This window comes from Lupinus angustifolius, chromosome LG01 (genome assembly GCF_001865875.1).
Source record: "Lupinus angustifolius cultivar Tanjil chromosome LG01, LupAngTanjil_v1.0, whole genome shotgun sequence".
Lineage (NCBI taxonomy): Eukaryota > Viridiplantae > Streptophyta > Magnoliopsida > Fabales > Fabaceae > Lupinus > Lupinus angustifolius.
Window position 1 is genome coordinate 22,846,298 of NC_032009.1, and position 22,158 is coordinate 22,868,455.

General features: G+C 32.6%; 2 protein-coding genes across 2 annotated transcripts; both read left to right on the forward strand.

Moving 5' to 3' along the window:
• Positions 7,979–18,381, forward strand: LOC109356395 (probable polygalacturonase). The gene is made up of 5 exons (XM_019599726.1): positions 7,979–8,694; positions 10,035–10,155; positions 11,617–11,865; positions 12,303–12,456; positions 17,637–18,381. The coding sequence occupies exons 1-5, from the start codon at positions 8,263–8,265 to the stop codon at positions 18,160–18,162; spliced, it is 1,482 nt and encodes a 493-aa protein (XP_019455271.1). The 5' UTR covers positions 7,979–8,262; the 3' UTR covers positions 18,163–18,381.
• Positions 19,945–21,980, forward strand: LOC109356406 (protein TIFY 10A-like). The gene is made up of 5 exons (XM_019599736.1): positions 19,945–20,200; positions 20,758–20,914; positions 21,078–21,301; positions 21,398–21,455; positions 21,772–21,980. Exons 1-5 carry the CDS (start codon positions 20,044–20,046, stop codon positions 21,857–21,859), a joined length of 684 nt encoding a protein of 227 aa, XP_019455281.1. The 5' UTR covers positions 19,945–20,043; the 3' UTR covers positions 21,860–21,980.

A 22,158-nucleotide genomic window follows, 5' to 3' on the forward strand; every position in this document is an offset into this window, starting at 1 on the left:
TGAAGGTGAAGGTGGATTACTTAAAAAAGTTTCCGATTAATTTGGAATTTGGAATATAATGTAGACATGGTTGTGGTTCACCTTCATTTAAGTGGTTTTGCTTTTACCATTAATAATCAAAGGCAAATTTGGCTGTTCCCTACGGTTATGGTCTCAGCTCTATCATCCATCAAAAAATGCATTTACATTTTAGATATTATCTTGTCATAACGTTTTTCTATAATTAAAAAAATAATGAGTTTATTCGCCTACGTACACATATCTTTTCTAGGGATGCAAAATGAGCTTGGTCCGACGTGCTAGCTCGTTCAGATAGGTATTTTTAGGGGGTTGGATTGAGGTTTTAGTTCAAAAGCTCATATTCAACCTATTTTAGAAGTCCATTTTTTAGATGGACAATGGAGTGTTGGGCCGAGCTGGCCAAGCTGGCCTGGCCCGATAGGCCAAGATTAAGATTAAAGTTCATTTGTCTATCATGTCGTTCATTACAATTAAGATTAAACTTGTACAATTTTAGCACATGTTTGGATGCTATAAAAAAACATGTAAGTATTTTTTCTCCTCACAAAATGAAAATTTAATATCTCATTTGTACTTATCTATGATCTTCACTATTATCCAATTATTGTACTTGTTATGAGATAAATGTGGAGTTTCACTAACAATTAGGGGTGTTCGAGCCAAATTTAAACATTTAATTAAATGAAATGGAAAATTGGAAACTCAAACAGAACTACTCATTTTGATTCATTTTGGAAAATTAATTGAATTCGATTGAGTTTGAATTTATATTTTTAATGTAGTCGAATTCAAATTGAATTGAGAAATATATATATTTTAATGTGATTAATTTATAATATAATAGTTTTGATTCTTATGTATTTTTTAAAACTTAGGAGTTAGAAGCTTTATTATGAACTAGAAATGTAAAAGTCTAAGACTATGTTGGTTTATTGTTTAAAATTTACAAGTTTTAAACTAATGCGGTATGTTATTATGAGATTGTGTTTTTTGTTTATGAATTTTTATTTTAAAAGACATTTATAAAATGTGTAGATTACTATTTTTGTCTAAAAGTTTTATGTGTTTTAAAAAGAAAAAAAAAACGGGTCAGTCCGTCGACCTGCCACCTTTGCAAAATATGGGTTGAGCTGATATTTTGAGTCATTTTAACAATATGGGTCAGGCCGAGCCATCCTATATTCTGAAGGGCCAAAGACAAGCCAGACCGGACTAACCCATATTGTCACTCCTAATCTTTCCCAGAATACAATAATGTTGTTGGGATATATGTATCAGAAATTGGCTCCTATGTGAGTTTGCAAACTACAAAATGTGCATAATTAAATTTAGGAATAGATATGTTCTCTTAAATTGCATATTATATATCATAATTAAATTCAGTTGCAACATGTTATGGCCTCTTTTAGTGCCATTATTCACTAGGAGGAAAAGATATGGGACCCTCCACCATCACTTGCATTTCAATTCTTGTTGAGAGATATGTCTAACTTATAATTTTGCTTTCTATTTCCTTTACACCAGTTAATATATATATATATATCTAGATTAATAAAAATATGAGATGTCAATTAAATTTTTTAAAATTTTATTATTATTGTTGTCATTTTATTATCATTCATATAAAACAATTATGAGTAAGGATCTGGGACATGAGATTTATGCTCATACCCTATGCCTATGGACTTCAACAATGTACTTTAGCCTCATTGAAGCCTGAAGTCCAAATGTGTAAAAAATCTCCTGACAATCTTAGTTACTCGATCTGCATCAATGTTTTTATGCTTTCTTTGATGCTAATAATGGGTCAGCACAAATCCTAAAATTTCTCCACACATTTTACATTAGTCATTTATTTGCACTTTGCATAGTATAAGGAGTTAGTATCTATTTACTTTCAAATTATCCATACTTTAGCCTTTAAATATTGCTTGTTTTGTTGAGATTAAGCAGCACTATTATAGCATAGTGCAAGAAATAATGATGTATTTACAATTAACACAATGGTATAAGCAACAAAAGCTTAGTTGGGAAGGAAATGCTTTCAATGTCCCAATATTTGAAAGAAATGCTTAGGATAAGCTTAATTGTGAAGCAAATAAATGTCTAGATTGTATTGTTGAGATTAATTGTTTTTGTCATATCACAATCCTCATTCAATATTGCAGACTATTCTAACTTTGTAGGAATATGCTTAGCATTCCTTTAATCAAACACTAACACGCAAAAGAAAAAAAAAATCCTAATACTATTCATACCCCTATCATATTGAAACAAATTGTCTATGGTATAATTTTTAGAATATGTGACATAATGTCAAATTTACCAAGTTCATTTTAACATCAAATTTCACATTTAAATACCAACCTAAAAAAATACATTGTTTGTACTTGTACATCAAAAAATAATGAGTTTATTCGCCTACGTACACATATCTTTTCTAGGGATGCAAAATGAGCTTGGTCCGACGTGCTAGCTCGTTCAGATAGGTATTTTTAGGGGGTTGGATTGAGGTTTTAGTTCAAAAGCTCATATTCAACCTATTTTAGAAGTCCATTTTTTAGATGGACAATGGAGTGTTGGGCCGAGCTGGCCAAGCTGGCCTGGCCCGATAGGCCAAGATTAAGATTAAAGTTCATTTGTCTATCATGTCGTTCATTACAATTAAGATTAAACTTGTACAATTTTAGCACATGTTTGGATGCTATAAAAAAACATGTAAGTATTTTTTCTCCTCACAAAATGAAAATTTAATATCTCATTTGTACTTATCTATGATCTTCACTATTATCCAATTATTGTACTTGTTATGAGATAAATGTGGAGTTTCACTAACAATTAGGGGTGTTCGAGCCAAATTTAAACATTTAATTAAATGAAATGGAAAATTGGAAACTCAAACAGAACTACTCATTTTGATTCATTTTGGAAAATTAATTGAATTCGATTGAGTTTGAATTTATATTTTTAATGTAGTCGAATTCAAATTGAATTGAGAAATATATATATTTTAATGTGATTAATTTATAATATAATAGTTTTGATTCTTATGTATTTTTTAAAACTTAGGAGTTAGAAGCTTTATTATGAACTAGAAATGTAAAAGTCTAAGACTATGTTGGTTTATTGTTTAAAATTTACAAGTTTTAAACTAATGCGGTATGTTATTATGAGATTGTGTTTTTTGTTTATGAATTTTTATTTTAAAAGACATTTATAAAATGTGTAGATTACTATTTTTGTCTAAAAGTTTTATGTGTTTTAAAAAGAAAAAAAAAACGGGTCAGTCCGTCGACCTGCCACCTTTGCAAAATATGGGTTGAGCTGATATTTTGAGTCATTTTAACAATATGGGTCAGGCCGAGCCATCCTATATTCTGAAGGGCCAAAGACAAGCCAGACCGGACTAACCCATATTGTCACTCCTAATCTTTCCCAGAATACAATAATGTTGTTGGGATATATGTATCAGAAATTGGCTCCTATGTGAGTTTGCAAACTACAAAATGTGCATAATTAAATTTAGGAATAGATATGTTCTCTTAAATTGCATATTATATATCATAATTAAATTCAGTTGCAACATGTTATGGCCTCTTTTAGTGCCATTATTCACTAGGAGGAAAAGATATGGGACCCTCCACCATCACTTGCATTTCAATTCTTGTTGAGAGATATGTCTAACTTATAATTTTGCTTTCTATTTCCTTTACACCAGTTAATATATATATATATATCTAGATTAATAAAAATATGAGATGTCAATTAAATTTTTTAAAATTTTATTATTATTGTTGTCATTTTATTATCATTCATATAAAACAATTATGAGTAAGGATCTGGGACATGAGATTTATGCTCATACCCTATGCCTATGGACTTCAACAATGTACTTTAGCCTCATTGAAGCCTGAAGTCCAAATGTGTAAAAAATCTCCTGACAATCTTAGTTACTCGATCTGCATCAATGTTTTTATGCTTTCTTTGATGCTAATAATGGGTCAGCACAAATCCTAAAATTTCTCCACACATTTTACATTAGTCATTTATTTGCACTTTGCATAGTATAAGGAGTTAGTATCTATTTACTTTCAAATTATCCATACTTTAGCCTTTAAATATTGCTTGTTTTGTTGAGATTAAGCAGCACTATTATAGCATAGTGCAAGAAATAATGATGTATTTACAATTAACACAATGGTATAAGCAACAAAAGCTTAGTTGGGAAGGAAATGCTTTCAATGTCCCAATATTTGAAAGAAATGCTTAGGATAAGCTTAATTGTGAAGCAAATAAATGTCTAGATTGTATTGTTGAGATTAATTGTTTTTGTCATATCACAATCCTCATTCAATATTGCAGACTATTCTAACTTTGTAGGAATATGCTTAGCATTCCTTTAATCAAACACTAACACGCAAAAGAAAAAAAAAATCCTAATACTATTCATACCCCTATCATATTGAAACAAATTGTCTATGGTATAATTTTTAGAATATGTGACATAATGTCAAATTTACCAAGTTCATTTTAACATCAAATTTCACATTTAAATACCAACCTAAAAAAATACATTGTTTGTACTTGTACATCAAACAATGTTACTATTGTAATTTGCACAAAGCAAACTAAATACAAAAAAGAACACTGGCCTAGATAGGCACTATAAATTGATGTGATGTTGATATTCGAATTGAGATTTGTGTACTAAAATAATGGTGTCTCTTTGTGTCAAGCCAATAAAATTTTATTCAAATGTGTAAAAGTAATAATTCTTATTTTTATAATTTTGAAGTGTCATTTTTTTATTAAATGAATACATGGATGAGGACAACTGACCCACTCATTGACATTCATATGATAAAGTGTGATGAAGATTATCTGCCTCAAATTGTGTTTCACTTCATGTTCCAAGTCAATCAAAATACTATATTTTATTACTTTTTGCTTTTAAAATTATTATTTTATTCACGTATTAAGATATGATTGGCTTAAGACAGAAAATGAGACAAGTGATTTTTTGAGCTTCAGGTAATCTTAGTCTGTGAAGGACTAATTGCACGTTTGGACCGATGGGAACCTCTCACCAGTCCACCAACTTCAGATGCTCAGAGATGATACTTCATACTGACACAACAGAGACATTCATTTGCTGTTTGTATTTTAATATATTTTTAAAGTACAATTTGTTGTTCGCATTCAATCCATTGATAACTTGTGTCTTGGGTTGAGAATATCTTAAGGAATAACGAGTAAGATCCTCTCTCTATTAATATAAAAACAAATATTACAAAATAATATATAAAATATTATATGTAATAATATTTTTATTTTTCTGTTTATTATGAAATTATATTTTTGTCATTCAAAATATGAATAAAAACAATCACTTAAATCTCTATTATACTTGTTCAAGAATAACTTATTACCTAATAGTTAAACAATTTAACGTTTGCAAACTTATTTTACTGGTTTTTAATGACACCATGTCCAGCAAATTGAGAGTTTAATAACTACTATGAGAGAATAAGGGAAAATTTATGTTATGATCTATGGAAGAAGATCACATGTCTCAAATGGTGTTACATTTATTACTTAAATTTATGTTATGACCTATGGTATCAATTTTTTTTACGAAAGACCTAATAAAAATGTCAAATGACTCATATAACTTAAATTTTCCTGAAAATATGGTAACTAAATCAACACATAAAATAGAATGTTAATACTATTATTACTCACAATAACGTATAAATACCTCAAAATTTCAAATACATGGAGGCCGTAATTAATGCACACACAGAAGGTGCACAGATCGTAATTAGGCTCATTTTATCGGTAAATCATTGGTCTAAAAGTGTAAGTAACAATTTGAGAGTCACATATCTAAAAGAAATTAGTTGCTTATTTAAAATGTGAAAAAATATCATTAATAGTACAAAAAAGATTATGATCTCTTTGGAAAAACTAAAACTTGAAATAACTTCCTTCATGGTGTAATTTTTACTTTCTGTTTTGCCCTTAATATTATTTATTTTTTATAAAAAACCATATAATCTCACGCAATCACCACCAACACATTGATTAACCACATATCTCACCTTAGATTAAATATTATCATAAACGCAAAAAATATATAATATAAAGTACATCGAATACAAAAAATACATTCTAACTCTGAAAAAATGAAATATATAAAAATTGAATATGTAATATCATGCAATATTCACAGGCAGACACGGAGTGCCTCTACACACTATTTTAGAATAAAGGGAGACAACAAATAATAAGGTTTTGTAATTACGATAACTAATATAATCTTTTGAAAATTTGAACAGTAATATTGGTAAGCAAATTAATATAATCTAATTTTTAAACGTTACTTCAAGTTCTCTTGAAAAATAGGTTTCAAATACTATAACTTCATTTTTTGAAAGTGATAACTTTCCTCCAATTTTTATTTATGAAATGACTATACTAAATCTTATATATAAAATAATAACATGTATTTGATAATGTGATAAAGACATTCTTATGTCAAGCATTGGTTCCAATGTAACCTCAAATTCACTGTTGTTAAAATTACTGGTTATCAAACCGTTCAGGTACTGATACAATGGTTTAATTGGTGATTCTGTTATTAAATTACATGCCGGTTAAACTGGACATACCTGCTTATATTTATATATATAAGCCTATAACAAAAAATTTCAAATAGATACAAATAGGTAGATACTCAAATTTATAATTCATATTCATAATCTACTCAATGTTTACTAAACAAACAACTTTAACTATTTAACAAATTCAAAGTCTAAATTACAAAATATATATCAATCCAAAAGTATTACTTAACAACCGCAAAATATAAATAAACAACACACAAGTTCACAACTCATTCTACAAAACAAATAAAGTTGGAGTTTTAACATTTAACACCAAATAATCAAAGTTGTCTCATATCAAGATTATATTTTTGCACCAAATTCTATATTCAGACAATACTCCAAGATTACACAAATGTCAATAAGATTATACACGAATGTTAGGAACCAAAATGTGTAATCCAAGTATGCATTGTAAGCATGTGTCTTGAAGTGTTGAAGAAGAATTGGAAAGATGAGTGACCTTGTAATGAGTTATTAAGTTTTTTTAAAAAAAAAATGTGTATAAACAAGCCGGTTTAATACTTGGCCGCTCAACATCTGTACCGTACCAGTTAGGGGTCCAGTTCGCTGGTTTTTTGGTCGAACTGGTCGGTACGGTACAATTTTTACATCATTGCTCACATTCACATAATGATCTTAGTTTGACTATAAAATAAAAATAGAAAAAATATATATGCTCACGGTATAAAAGTTTCATACAATATTATAATACCATCTATGATTTGTATTTAATTATTATTCATTATAAAAAAAATACAAATGAATGATAAATAATTATTAATTATATATAAATATTGAGATTGACATTTGACACTATACATATTAGACTAATAAAAATAATAATAATCCATTTAAAGACATCCTACCTATATGGTGTACTACCCATTCAAGAGAGGTTTCATCTACTAATGACTTTGGATTTTAATCTATTTAGCAAAAACTAATTTATTGTTGTGAGATTGTGATTATAACAACTATAAAGTTGGTGTGTGATATTGTACTTGGGAATTTATAGTTGTTTAGTTTTATAATTGAATTAGAATTGTTTTAAAAAATTAAATGAAATTTGTTCATGAATTAAAAGGATATATAATTTTATATTTACTAAAATTTGTTGTTTACAAAGTTAAATATATAATTTTAGATTGAGAAATGTCTGAAATGAGTAGAGCTTTGGGAAATAAGTTGAAGTAACATTAACTAACTTAATTTTTAAATGCCATAATTTTAAAAAAAAAAAGTGATTTTTTTTTAAATAAATAAAATTGGCAGAAGAAATTGTCAAATTCTTCATGTTTTTGCAATCTGTCTCAGTAAGCAACATTCCAGTTACGCTCTCATCTCATCAAACCTATCATCATAACTTCACTACTTCCCTTTCAATTCACTCCTCTTTCTATTTCCCAAACAGATCTTCACTTCATTCATTGTAACACTTATCAAACCATTTCTTTCCAAATTTTCCAATCTTAGAATCAGATACTGATACCCCATTCCCATTTTTCCATCGACCCACATCACCATCTGCTAAATCAAACCCCATTTCTCAAAAGGGTAACTTTTTCGTTCTCGAATGATGGTGGATACCTCAACTATTGGGCGGTTCCACCACCAAAAACTCGACTTTAAGCGATGGGTTCCAATATTATTAACCTCCTACAAGACCCTTTTCACGGTTCTATGGATCGCGGCATTCGCGTCGATTTTCGTGTGGCAGAGGAACATAGTCGGTGGTTTATTTGTGTTCGGTCGTGCCACGGCGGCGAGGCCCGTACCGAAGCTGAGGCCGGTGGCTTTCAATTTGACGGATTTCGGAGGGGTTGGTGATGGGGTTACTCTTAACACTGAAGCATTTGAGAGGGCAATTTCGGCAATATCTAAATTAGGGAAGAAGGGTGGTGGCCAGCTTAATGTTCCTCCGGGTCGATGGCTTACGGCGCCGTTTAATCTTACCAGTCATATGACTCTATTTCTAGCTGAAGATGCTGTTATACTTGGACTTGATGTGAGTTTCTTTTTTTTTCTTTCTGTCTCTGCAATCTCGATTTTATGTTTTGTTGTGTGTTCTTTGAAATTTAACATATTTAATAGAACATAGTGTCCTGTTCTGTTCTCATTAGTTTTACCGATCAAAATGTCTCACTTTTTGTCTTATTATAATACGGATTACGGATTTGGATCCTCTCCGGCAGCTGATAGAGCTCTTAGGATGATGTATAAATAAAAAAGGTTCCGATATTCGGCATCGGAGAGGATCCAAATCCGGAAATACACCATACATAGAATGGATTTGTTCTGTCCCTTTCTAACACGTCTGTCTACCTAGCTAGGCTATGGTCTTTATTTTCTTGTAACTTAATAATAATAGTTTGATTTGATACTGAATGCGAGATAAACGAGTTTTTTATGTTAAAACTTAGAAGGCTTGAGCATTATTCTTTTGTCTTTCTGTACTGGGACTGTGTTATTGAATGTTTTTCTTCTTCATTTGAATAATTATTCTCTAGTGTGTGTGAGGGAAAGACCATTGGAAGCCAATGTAAAAAGAGTAGTTAAAGAAAAATAACTTACATTTAGATGGCTTTTCTAAATACAATGATGTTTTATCCATGTATTTGACCCCACCTAATGGGAAAAGGTGTTGTTATTATTGTTGAAGGCATTATTACATGGTGGTTGAGGAAACTGGTGAAGGGTTCATAGGATTATGAAACTAGATGTTACCCACAAAACTCAGGAATCCATATACTGTGTAGTGTGTTCATAGGGATTAGGTGCATAATAGGTTTGAGAATGCGTATGGTTGATTGATACATGATGCATGGCAAGTAGTAAACATCTAAACATTTCGGTATAGTTATTTCTCCTTTTTAAAATACACCGGTTAAGACTTTTGTTTCACTTTTTATATTATGTTACTTTCTTTCATCTGCTTGCTTGTGGAACAAATTCTTATGGGTTGTCTTTTGGACCGTGAGTATCAGTTCTGCTTGTCAAACAAAAGCAGTACTAGACTTGGCTACTTACCTTTGGCAAATTTCAGAAACTAAGACTGGCAAACCAGCTTTGGCAACTTTAAAATGTCTATGGGTATTGTAAATATTTATTGATATGATCTATGAAGCATGAGATTGCTGTCATGTTCACAGTTGGACACAAAGAGTACCCATCATAAAATGCGTAACGAGTATATATACTTCTACATCTGCATCATGCATTTCACACTGCGTAGGACAATTTGGGCTTATTTCATTGATCTCTTTGCTTACACTACATATTTCTTCATATCTCATATTTAAACATTGTATTTACATAATATTTGTCATCTTATGTGATGGCTAACAGGATGAAAAGTATTGGCCACTAATGCCTCCATTGCCTTCATATGGGTATGGGAGGGAGCATCCTGGGCCTCGATACGGCAGTTTGATTCATGGTCAAAATCTTAAAGATATTGTGATAACAGGTAAGGATTTTTTTGTCTTTCTGACCATGTGTGAAAAGTATAACACTTGTCATTTTTCTTAACAAAGGTCTTTAATATTGAATGTCGTAGTAAGTGTGTTCAAGTCTTTATCTTGGAATAAAATGTACTTTTTAATTCTGAGGAAAAAGAAGGAAAATCAGCAGATTTGCTCCGGTTTTTTGGTCTAATAAAGAAAATAAATAGTCCTACTTTTTTTATTTTTTATAGTTGAGATGCCAATATTCCAAAGGCTTAAGCTAATGGTGAAAATAATTTGAATAGTTACTTATTGACTAATTTTGTCTGTATTGATTTGAACTGTTGTAACTTGTAACAAAAGAAGAGTTAGGAGATAACCCAGAAAATGAGCTGAAAATTAGTGACCCTCTGTCACTGTGTTCTGTCCTTTTATTAGATGTGAAGGGTCTCTTGACAAGCTCATACAGCTGTACAAAGGATAAAAGTACTATAAAGGAATACATATACACAACTAGAGCAATAGAGTGATAGACTAATATAGACATCTAGCGTGAGTGAATCATGGTTCCATGTTGAGAAACCAGTTTGTTTGGTATTTACTAAGTACTAACACCTGCATCATATGCTACCCCCCATAAACCTCATTAAAGGGAAAAAGGCTTACAATAGATAAGTTAATCTTTATTAAAATCGACCTTCATGAAATGGCTGGTTGATTACTCGAACACCATATATTTTGGTGGCCACAAGCATGTGAGGGACTAAGGTTTGATTTATTTGGAGTTTAACTTAGTTCTTGTTTAAATTATAGGAGAGGGTGAGCCTCGGCACAACGGTAAGGTTGTTGCTTAGTGACCATGAGGTCACTAGTTTAAATCCTGGAAACAAACTCTCCGCTTGCGATCGTAAGACTGCGTAAATTTACCCTCCCCAAACCCGGTAGGTGAGGGCCCTATGTACTGGACAACCCTTCTCTTGTTGAAATTATGGATTTTGGTGGAGGGAGAAAAAGGAATACTCAAAATAGTGAATTTTGTATCGATATTATTGTGAATAATATGATTTGATACAAAAGACATAACACTAACTCTTATTTATCATAAAAAATAAGATAAAGTAATTTCAATCCCAAGAGATTTTCTAATATATTGTAAACTAATCTAAGATATAATCATGATAAAGCAGAGTATCCTCTCAATATTCAAATATCCTCTAGATATTCTCTAAAAGATAATATAAGATATTGTGAGATATTTCATATATTCTAACAGTTCTCACTAGATGAACAGTAAAGGTTAGCATAGTGCACTCGGAGAAATCTATGACCAGGGTGAGAGCACTCCACTAATTAGGAGGCAACATTACTATGATAAACAAAACAAAATAGGCTATCAGAGCACAGTTCCCTCTCTCTTTTATTTCTATATGTGTGGTGCTTAATTCCTGCGTTTATCTGATTCCGCCTATTGTCATAACTGGCAGGGCATAATGGCACCATAAACGGACAAGGACAAGCGTGGTGGAAAAAATATCGCCAGAAGCGTCTCAACCACACAAGGGGGCCACTTGTTCAGATCATGTGGTCTAGTGACATTGTGATCACTAATATTACAATGCGTGACTCTCCTTTTTGGACTCTTCATCCATATGACTGCAGGAACATTACAATAAAACATGTTACAATACTGGCTCCTGTATTCGAAGCTCCAAATACTGATGGCATAGATCCTGGCAAGTATATTCTACTGAGTACAATTTTTTTTCCATATCAGTTCTAGCCCTACCTTTAACTGAATTTGTGGAAGCTCAATCCAGTAAATAATTTGAGTTTTATGGCAAACTGACGATTTCTCATGATAAATATAAATGCCATCTGATTTAGCGAGACAATGATTCATAAAGCAGGAATAGATTGGGTTCTCTTTTTATACAATTGTGTGTAACTTGTAGTGTGTGTTTTTCTGTTCGTACACAAACAAGATGCACTCGATTTAAACTGATGTTTATACCTTATCTGCCTTATCTTTAAATTTTCAATTATCATTAGAAATGGCTATATGGATACAATTGGAGAGATGTCCAGTTGGCTTACTTTTACTGGAATGTTCCTCTATAGCAGTTGTTGCATGAATAGATTTAATGAACCCCAATTTCTATGGTATGAACAGACTCTTGTGAGGATATGTTGATAGAGGATTGTTACATAAGTACGGGAGATGACGCAATTGCGATAAAAAGTGGCTGGGATCAGTATGGAATTGCTTATGGAAGGCCTTCCAAGAATATAATGATCAGAAACCTTGTTGTTCGCTCTATGGTCAGGTGAATTCCTAACTCAACCAACTTGTACTTCGTAGACTTTCAGCATCTTATTATTGGGGAGAAAACAACTGCAGTATAGATTAATCTAAGAGCCTAAGCATAAACAAACTAATCTTTCTCAATGCCTCTGGTTATGCTTTGATCCCAGCCATAAGTAGCTGATGTCTGTGTTTGTTTTGGAATTTAGTTTATCATTATGAAATGTAATAGTACACGCATAAGATATAAGACAATGGTTTCTCTTGAGGCTGCAATGCATCAGACATTATGTATAAATACCCGGGAAACGCAGATTTAATGGCTCATCTTGTCCATCACCTGAATTTCTAATATTCCTGTAATCTATGCATTTCTACATATTAGAAGTAGGATGCTGCATATCCATGTTTGCCACCTGGTTTGGATATAAGTTTTAAGATTCGATATTTGTACCACTGGCATAAAAGTAAAAAACCATATTTCTATTGTCTGAATTCATCCTGGGAGCCTATCTTTTCCTTTCAATCTTAGCTAATGAAATAACTCACTCATGTGTGCCAAGTAGTCTACATGTATTAAATGCCTGGCCTTGATATTGCTCATAGACTCCTGGTAAACTAAGGGCTTTGAATTATTGGTGGTAGCTTTTCCAATTGACATATCATATATAATTGGATAATATTCCTAGTTAACTACTGTGTGCTAAAACCAATTATTTCTTAACTTGATGGCTGCATATTTGTTAGCATCATGTCCTAAATGATTTCATGAAATGGAACAGTTCTTTTTTTTTCTTTCTGTCTCTGCAATCTCGATTTTATGTTTTGTTGTGTGTTCTTTGAAATTTAACATATTTAATAGAACATAGTGTCCTGTTCTGTTCTCATTAGTTTTACCGATCAAAATGTCTCACTTTTTGTCTTATTATAATACGGATTACGGATTTGGATCCTCTCCGGCAGCTGATAGAGCTCTTAGGATGATGTATAAATAAAAAAGGTTCCGATATTCGGCATCGGAGAGGATCCAAATCCGGAAATACACCATACATAGAATGGATTTGTTCTGTCCCTTTCTAACACGTCTGTCTACCTAGCTAGGCTATGGTCTTTATTTTCTTGTAACTTAATAATAATAGTTTGATTTGATACTGAATGCGAGATAAACGAGTTTTTTATGTTAAAACTTAGAAGGCTTGAGCATTATTCTTTTGTCTTTCTGTACTGGGACTGTGTTATTGAATGTTTTTCTTCTTCATTTGAATAATTATTCTCTAGTGTGTGTGAGGGAAAGACCATTGGAAGCCAATGTAAAAAGAGTAGTTAAAGAAAAATAACTTACATTTAGATGGCTTTTCTAAATACAATGATGTTTTATCCATGTATTTGACCCCACCTAATGGGAAAAGGTGTTGTTATTATTGTTGAAGGCATTATTACATGGTGGTTGAGGAAACTGGTGAAGGGTTCATAGGATTATGAAACTAGATGTTACCCACAAAACTCAGGAATCCATATACTGTGTAGTGTGTTCATAGGGATTAGGTGCATAATAGGTTTGAGAATGCGTATGGTTGATTGATACATGATGCATGGCAAGTAGTAAACATCTAAACATTTCGGTATAGTTATTTCTCCTTTTTAAAATACACCGGTTAAGACTTTTGTTTCACTTTTTATATTATGTTACTTTCTTTCATCTGCTTGCTTGTGGAACAAATTCTTATGGGTTGTCTTTTGGACCGTGAGTATCAGTTCTGCTTGTCAAACAAAAGCAGTACTAGACTTGGCTACTTACCTTTGGCAAATTTCAGAAACTAAGACTGGCAAACCAGCTTTGGCAACTTTAAAATGTCTATGGGTATTGTAAATATTTATTGATATGATCTATGAAGCATGAGATTGCTGTCATGTTCACAGTTGGACACAAAGAGTACCCATCATAAAATGCGTAACGAGTATATATACTTCTACATCTGCATCATGCATTTCACACTGCGTAGGACAATTTGGGCTTATTTCATTGATCTCTTTGCTTACACTACATATTTCTTCATATCTCATATTTAAACATTGTATTTACATAATATTTGTCATCTTATGTGATGGCTAACAGGATGAAAAGTATTGGCCACTAATGCCTCCATTGCCTTCATATGGGTATGGGAGGGAGCATCCTGGGCCTCGATACGGCAGTTTGATTCATGGTCAAAATCTTAAAGATATTGTGATAACAGGTAAGGATTTTTTTGTCTTTCTGACCATGTGTGAAAAGTATAACACTTGTCATTTTTCTTAACAAAGGTCTTTAATATTGAATGTCGTAGTAAGTGTGTTCAAGTCTTTATCTTGGAATAAAATGTACTTTTTAATTCTGAGGAAAAAGAAGGAAAATCAGCAGATTTGCTCCGGTTTTTTGGTCTAATAAAGAAAATAAATAGTCCTACTTTTTTTATTTTTTATAGTTGAGATGCCAATATTCCAAAGGCTTAAGCTAATGGTGAAAATAATTTGAATAGTTACTTATTGACTAATTTTGTCTGTATTGATTTGAACTGTTGTAACTTGTAACAAAAGAAGAGTTAGGAGATAACCCAGAAAATGAGCTGAAAATTAGTGACCCTCTGTCACTGTGTTCTGTCCTTTTATTAGATGTGAAGGGTCTCTTGACAAGCTCATACAGCTGTACAAAGGATAAAAGTACTATAAAGGAATACATATACACAACTAGAGCAATAGAGTGATAGACTAATATAGACATCTAGCGTGAGTGAATCATGGTTCCATGTTGAGAAACCAGTTTGTTTGGTATTTACTAAGTACTAACACCTGCATCATATGCTACCCCCCATAAACCTCATTAAAGGGAAAAAGGCTTACAATAGATAAGTTAATCTTTATTAAAATCGACCTTCATGAAATGGCTGGTTGATTACTCGAACACCATATATTTTGGTGGCCACAAGCATGTGAGGGACTAAGGTTTGATTTATTTGGAGTTTAACTTAGTTCTTGTTTAAATTATAGGAGAGGGTGAGCCTCGGCACAACGGTAAGGTTGTTGCTTAGTGACCATGAGGTCACTAGTTTAAATCCTGGAAACAAACTCTCCGCTTGCGATCGTAAGACTGCGTAAATTTACCCTCCCCAAACCCGGTAGGTGAGGGCCCTATGTACTGGACAACCCTTCTCTTGTTGAAATTATGGATTTTGGTGGAGGGAGAAAAAGGAATACTCAAAATAGTGAATTTTGTATCGATATTATTGTGAATAATATGATTTGATACAAAAGACATAACACTAACTCTTATTTATCATAAAAAATAAGATAAAGTAATTTCAATCCCAAGAGATTTTCTAATATATTGTAAACTAATCTAAGATATAATCATGATAAAGCAGAGTATCCTCTCAATATTCAAATATCCTCTAGATATTCTCTAAAAGATAATATAAGATATTGTGAGATATTTCATATATTCTAACAGTTCTCACTAGATGAACAGTAAAGGTTAGCATAGTGCACTCGGAGAAATCTATGACCAGGGTGAGAGCACTCCACTAATTAGGAGGCAACATTACTATGATAAACAAAACAAAATAGGCTATCAGAGCACAGTTCCCTCTCTCTTTTATTTCTATATGTGTGGTGCTTAATTCCTGCGTTTATCTGATTCCGCCTATTGTCATAACTGGCAGGGCATAATGGCACCATAAACGGACAAGGACAAGCGTGGTGGAAAAAATATCGCCAGAAGCGTCTCAACCACACAAGGGGGCCACTTGTTCAGATCATGTGGTCTAGTGACATTGTGATCACTAATATTACAATGCGTGACTCTCCTTTTTGGACTCTTCATCCATATGACTGCAGGAACATTACAATAAAACATGTTACAATACTGGCTCCTGTATTCGAAGCTCCAAATACTGATGGCATAGATCCTGGCAAGTATATTCTACTGAGTACAATTTTTTTTCCATATCAGTTCTAGCCCTACCTTTAACTGAATTTGTGGAAGCTCAATCCAGTAAATAATTTGAGTTTTATGGCAAACTGACGATTTCTCATGATAAATATAAATGCCATCTGATTTAGCGAGACAATGATTCATAAAGCAGGAATAGATTGGGTTCTCTTTTTATACAATTGTGTGTAACTTGTAGTGTGTGTTTTTCTGTTCGTACACAAACAAGATGCACTCGATTTAAACTGATGTTTATACCTTATCTGCCTTATCTTTAAATTTTCAATTATCATTAGAAATGGCTATATGGATACAATTGGAGAGATGTCCAGTTGGCTTACTTTTACTGGAATGTTCCTCTATAGCAGTTGTTGCATGAATAGATTTAATGAACCCCAATTTCTATGGTATGAACAGACTCTTGTGAGGATATGTTGATAGAGGATTGTTACATAAGTACGGGAGATGACGCAATTGCGATAAAAAGTGGCTGGGATCAGTATGGAATTGCTTATGGAAGGCCTTCCAAGAATATAATGATCAGAAACCTTGTTGTTCGCTCTATGGTCAGGTGAATTCCTAACTCAACCAACTTGTAGTTCTGTGCATGCCTTTCAGCATATTATTATTGGATAGTAAGCAACTGCTTTAAAGCATCTGGTTATGCCTGGTCACATCAGTAAATAGCTGGTGTTTATGTTTGTTTTGGGATTATGTAAGACAATGGTTTTTCTTGAGTCTGTGCATAGGATATTATGTTATAAATGCCCTGGAAACACGGATTTCATGCCTCCTCTTTTGTCCGTCGCCTGAATTTCTAATGTTTCTGTAATCTATGCATTTCTACATATTAGCAGGATGCTAGCATAATATCCATGTTTGCCTATGTTTTAAAATTTGATTATTGTACCACTGCCATAAAAGTATAAAAACCACATTTCTATTGTCTGAAGTTATCCCTGGGCCCTCTCTTTTCCTTTCAATCTTAGTAAATAACTTACTCATACCAGCCTAGTAGTCTACGTATATTAAATGCCTTGGCTTAATATTGTTCATAGGCTCTTGGTAAATTAAGGGCTTTGGATTACTGATGCTGGCTTCTCCAATTGATATCCCATTATATAATTGAATGATATTCCTAGTTAACTTCTGTGTACAAAAATCAATTCCTACTTAATTTGATGACTGCATATTTGTTAGTGCCATATTCTAAATGATTTTATGAAATGGAACAGTGCGGGCGTGTCAATAGGCAGTGAGATGTCTGGTGGGGTATTCAACGTCACTGTGGAGAATCTTCTTGTGTGGGACTCTAGACGTGCGGTGAGGATTAAGACTGCTCCTGGGCGTGGTGGATATGTGCGTCAAATAACTTATCGAAATCTAACATTTGAGAATGTCCGCGTTGGAATTGTCATGAAGACAGATTACAATGAACACCCTGATAATGGGTATGACCCTACAGCACTTCCAGTACTCAAAGACATAAGCTTCACTTCCGTCCATGGCCACGGAGTCCGTGTGCCGGTTCGTATTCATGGTAGTGAAGAGATTCCTGTGAGGAATGTGACTTTTCATGATATGTCAGTTGGGCTAACCTACAAGAAGAAGCATATCTTTCAGTGTGCCTTTGTTCAAGGCCGCGTAATCGGGACCATCTTTCCGGCTCCATGTGTGAACCTTGATCGTTACAATGAGCAAGGACAGCTGGTCGAGCATTCTGCATCCCAGAATGTAACGGATATAGATTATGATTTTTGAGATATGTTCTATTTTTCAGGCCTCGGTTTATGTCTCTATCTGTAATAGATTATTTTTTGTGGGGGTTGGATCACTCAACTCATTCTTTCTTTGTAATTTCATTTTCTTACTCCATTCCATAGCTTTCTTAAGTGGAATTGTATTGTATATAAGGAAAATTTTCAATGCTTACGGAAGTTTACTAGGTGACAAATGGATTTCACTTGATATCATTGTTCAGGATTTATTGCTATATGGTTGCTCAAGTTACAAGTTGGTTTTGTTAAGGGTGAGTGGGTGACCACGTCCATTGAATTAATAATCACTTTTAGTTTGCTTACAAAATCCAACACCTCCCCCAAAAGCACATGTAACCATTCTCCTCTTTTTTTAAACCTCCAAATAATTCATCTGCTTAATTTCTTTAATGATGTTGCACTTAATAGTTTAATAACAAATAATATTCCCTTTTCTGACCTAGACAGAAATTAAAAAGACAAACCTTGTGCCCATGCATGTGCTGTGCCGTGCCATAAAACCAACCTATATTCATATTCATATAATTACAATTATGCATCACTCAACACAAATATATACTATTATCTTCCACGTTGCCACGTGTCTTGTGATTGGTTGAAAAATATATTTAAATTAAAATTTTAATAATTAATTATTTTTCTGACCAATCACAAGCAGTGACACATGGAGTGACACACTGTTTTGAGACAGTAGATGTCCACCCATTATAACCACATGTGTCGAAAAAACTTATATCTCTCTTTGTCAATTGGCTAGCCTTCTAGAAAATACAAGAATAATGATATCATTCATTAATGGAGAGTTAAATACTTTAATTTCTTTATGTTTCTAATAATAAATATGTTATTTTATTATACTTAAAAAAAATAAATGTTATTATACATTAGATTTTCTTTGGGTTTTTCAAATACTTGTAGTAGAGAATTCATACTCAAATACAACAACCATGATACCAAGTCTTTGGCCAATAGCATCAAAGAGGTTGAGATGGGGCCTAAATTATACACTCATATTATAATTAACCAAACCAATTTATTAGGCTCATTAATGATTTTTTCGAGTGTAAAATCTAGCCTAATAGGGTATAGACATGCTTTTAAAAAGCATATATCTAATTTTAGATGAGTTAGCTGGATTCATTCCACCCATATATGGGATGCAATGGGCCATTTCAACCCTCATTATTTATCTCCCCATTTTGTTTCCTTATGCTACTAGAGGTGAATAAATTCCTAAAAGTTTCAAACCATTTTTTTCCTATAGTAATTTAGACCGTTGATTTGCTTCTTGGAAGATTAAGACTAGCATTGTAACATTTATGTATAGCTAACCTTTCCAATAATAAAGAAAATCATTAAATAGTAAAGTATTATAAAGTAATATGGGATGAGAGTGGAGTTGGTGGGAGGTGTAAAATATGTCTATAAGGGAGTAAGATTTAACTCCACTATTAGAGAAGACACTTTTTTTTGTATATTTTTAAAAGTAACAATATAATAACAGTTTACGGTTATTACTTTTTAGTTTTTGTTTGTTTTTCTATATCATTTTCATATTTCCCATAGGAAATTAGGAATAGGACGCAACAAATACAAAAAATAAACACAACATTACAAAAAGGAACAAAACACTCACATATTCATCGTGCTTCAATTCCACTTTCCCTCTTCTTCCAAATTAAAAAAATGATTATAAATATTAAATATATTATTAGCACCTCCTTTGTTCACATGACCCTCACCGTCAAAAAAACGTGTCTTTTCTCTCTTTAAAACGACAATTCTGTGTACTTGATTTCCCTGGTTTCTTTCTTTCTTCTTTCACTCTCAAATATCTCTTTTTATCTTTTGTTTTCTAAGGAAAATGTCGAGCTCATCGGAGATTTCAGGTGTTTCCGGTCAGAAGCCACCGGAGAAGTCTACGTTCTCTCAGACTTGTAGTTTGTTGAGCCAATACCTCAAGGAGAAGGGTAGCTTCGGTGATCTTACCCTTGGAATGACATGCACCACTGAAACAAATGGTATGATTTTAATTTCATTTTTCTTTTTTTTTCTTTTTAATTTCTTCATCTCTTTGAAGTTTTTGATTATGTGTAAGGTTTCAATTTTCCTCATTTTCTTAAATTACTCATTTATGACTAAACAATAGTCAAAGTACCAACAATGTGTTAGTCAAGTGGTGTAAAATCCGTTAGACCTCACCAGGATGATCAAAGTTGAAGGTTGCTGTGAGCGACAGTTGTTGGGAGGGCCACCCATGTAGTCAAAAGAGAATAGTTCCATAGGTGAGAGAATACTTGTACCAAAAAAACAATAATCATTTCAAATATTAGGTGTTGGTTAGAGAGGATAAAAAGTGTATCTTAGTTTGAGCAAAGATGAAAATGAGTAGAAGAGAACAAGTATGTTGTTTAGATTTTAGATATGCATGCCAACTGCACCTAGATTTTCCTCCTAAAAAAAGTTTGGATTTTTTATTTTCTCATTAAAATTGGGGGAAATATTAGCTAGATTTCTCAAAGTGTAATTGATTTGCATGCTTTCCTTCTAAGATTTTCTGCATATGCATGCTTATCAGGGTCACCTGAGACATCTTGTCTCTCTGCAATGAACTTGTTTCCTAACAAAGAAAACAAAATGACACACCCGAACGTGACAACTATGGATTTTCTCTCTCCACATAATGATTATAGCCCACACTCAACAAAAGAGGTTCCAACTTTGGTCAATCCAAGGTGAGTGTATCATTGTTGTGTTTCCTTATTTAGTTGTGGAGTCAATTAACAGTTTTTCATCTGGTATTGTTTGTGGGGTATTGTAATTAATGATTCATGACTAGATACTATTTCATAATGATTAATGCATTATCAAAATTAACTCTTTTCCCATGATTTACAGTGCATTTAAGTCTTTGTGCAAGGAGCCCAAAGCTGCACAATTGACAATCTTTTATGGGGGCCAAGTTATTGTATATGATGATTTTCCTGCTGATAAAGTTGATGAGATAATGTCCTTGGCGAGAAAAGGAATCTCCCAAAACCAGAATACCTCTGTACATGCTCATACTCAGCCTTCAATGATTCAGGAGCACCCTCATGCACCACCCTCACCAATTGTTTGTGGTAATTTCTTAAGATCCTTGATATTTTAATACTACTAATGACAAAGTTCTTGCATTATGGGTATGTTTTATGATCATAAATTTCATTTTTGTACAGATCTACCAATTGCTAGGAAAGCTTCTCTTCATCGTTTCCTGGAGAAGAGGAAGGATAGGTTGGTGTCTCAAACAATTGAAAAATATAGCTAGGAAATAAATATTACATGGCTCATTTGATTTGAGCATGTGGTAATTTTTAACTCATTGTGTGTCAGGTTTCAAATTCTTGTTTCTCCTTTTGTTTTCAATAACAAAAATGTTATTTCATCGTAAATAAATGGATAAATGTGTTATAGCATATTGTCTCTTATTTGTTTTTTGTAGCATTTGCCTCTATATGAGAGAATCCTTACTCCGTTTGTGTGTGTCTAGTTAGATCTTCTGTCTAGTTTTGGCCTAATTTATTGTTATTTTCTTATGTTGTATTTGCAGAATTGCTTCCAAAGCTCCATATCAAACAAGCAATCCCATGACAGCACCTAATAAGCTAGCTGAATCAATGGCATGGCTTGGCTGCTAAATCACTTTAATGGTTAAGTGATTTTAACCAGTTTTTTTATGGTATTTTGTGTGCTTGTCATTTTAACTTCTGTTAAGCTGTTTATGACAATGATAGATCTAATTTAGTCCTTTTAGTTAAATTAGTTCTATGTTAGTTGTGTTGCTCTAATTATCCATAAGAAGCTAATTGGTTAAGAATTGAATTTATCGATAATTTTTTAACTCTCTCTTTGAATAACCTGCTACTAACCGTAACTGACAAGCGAAGAGCTGCTTATGATAACATAATGGAAGTTATTATGTACTCAAACAATGTTT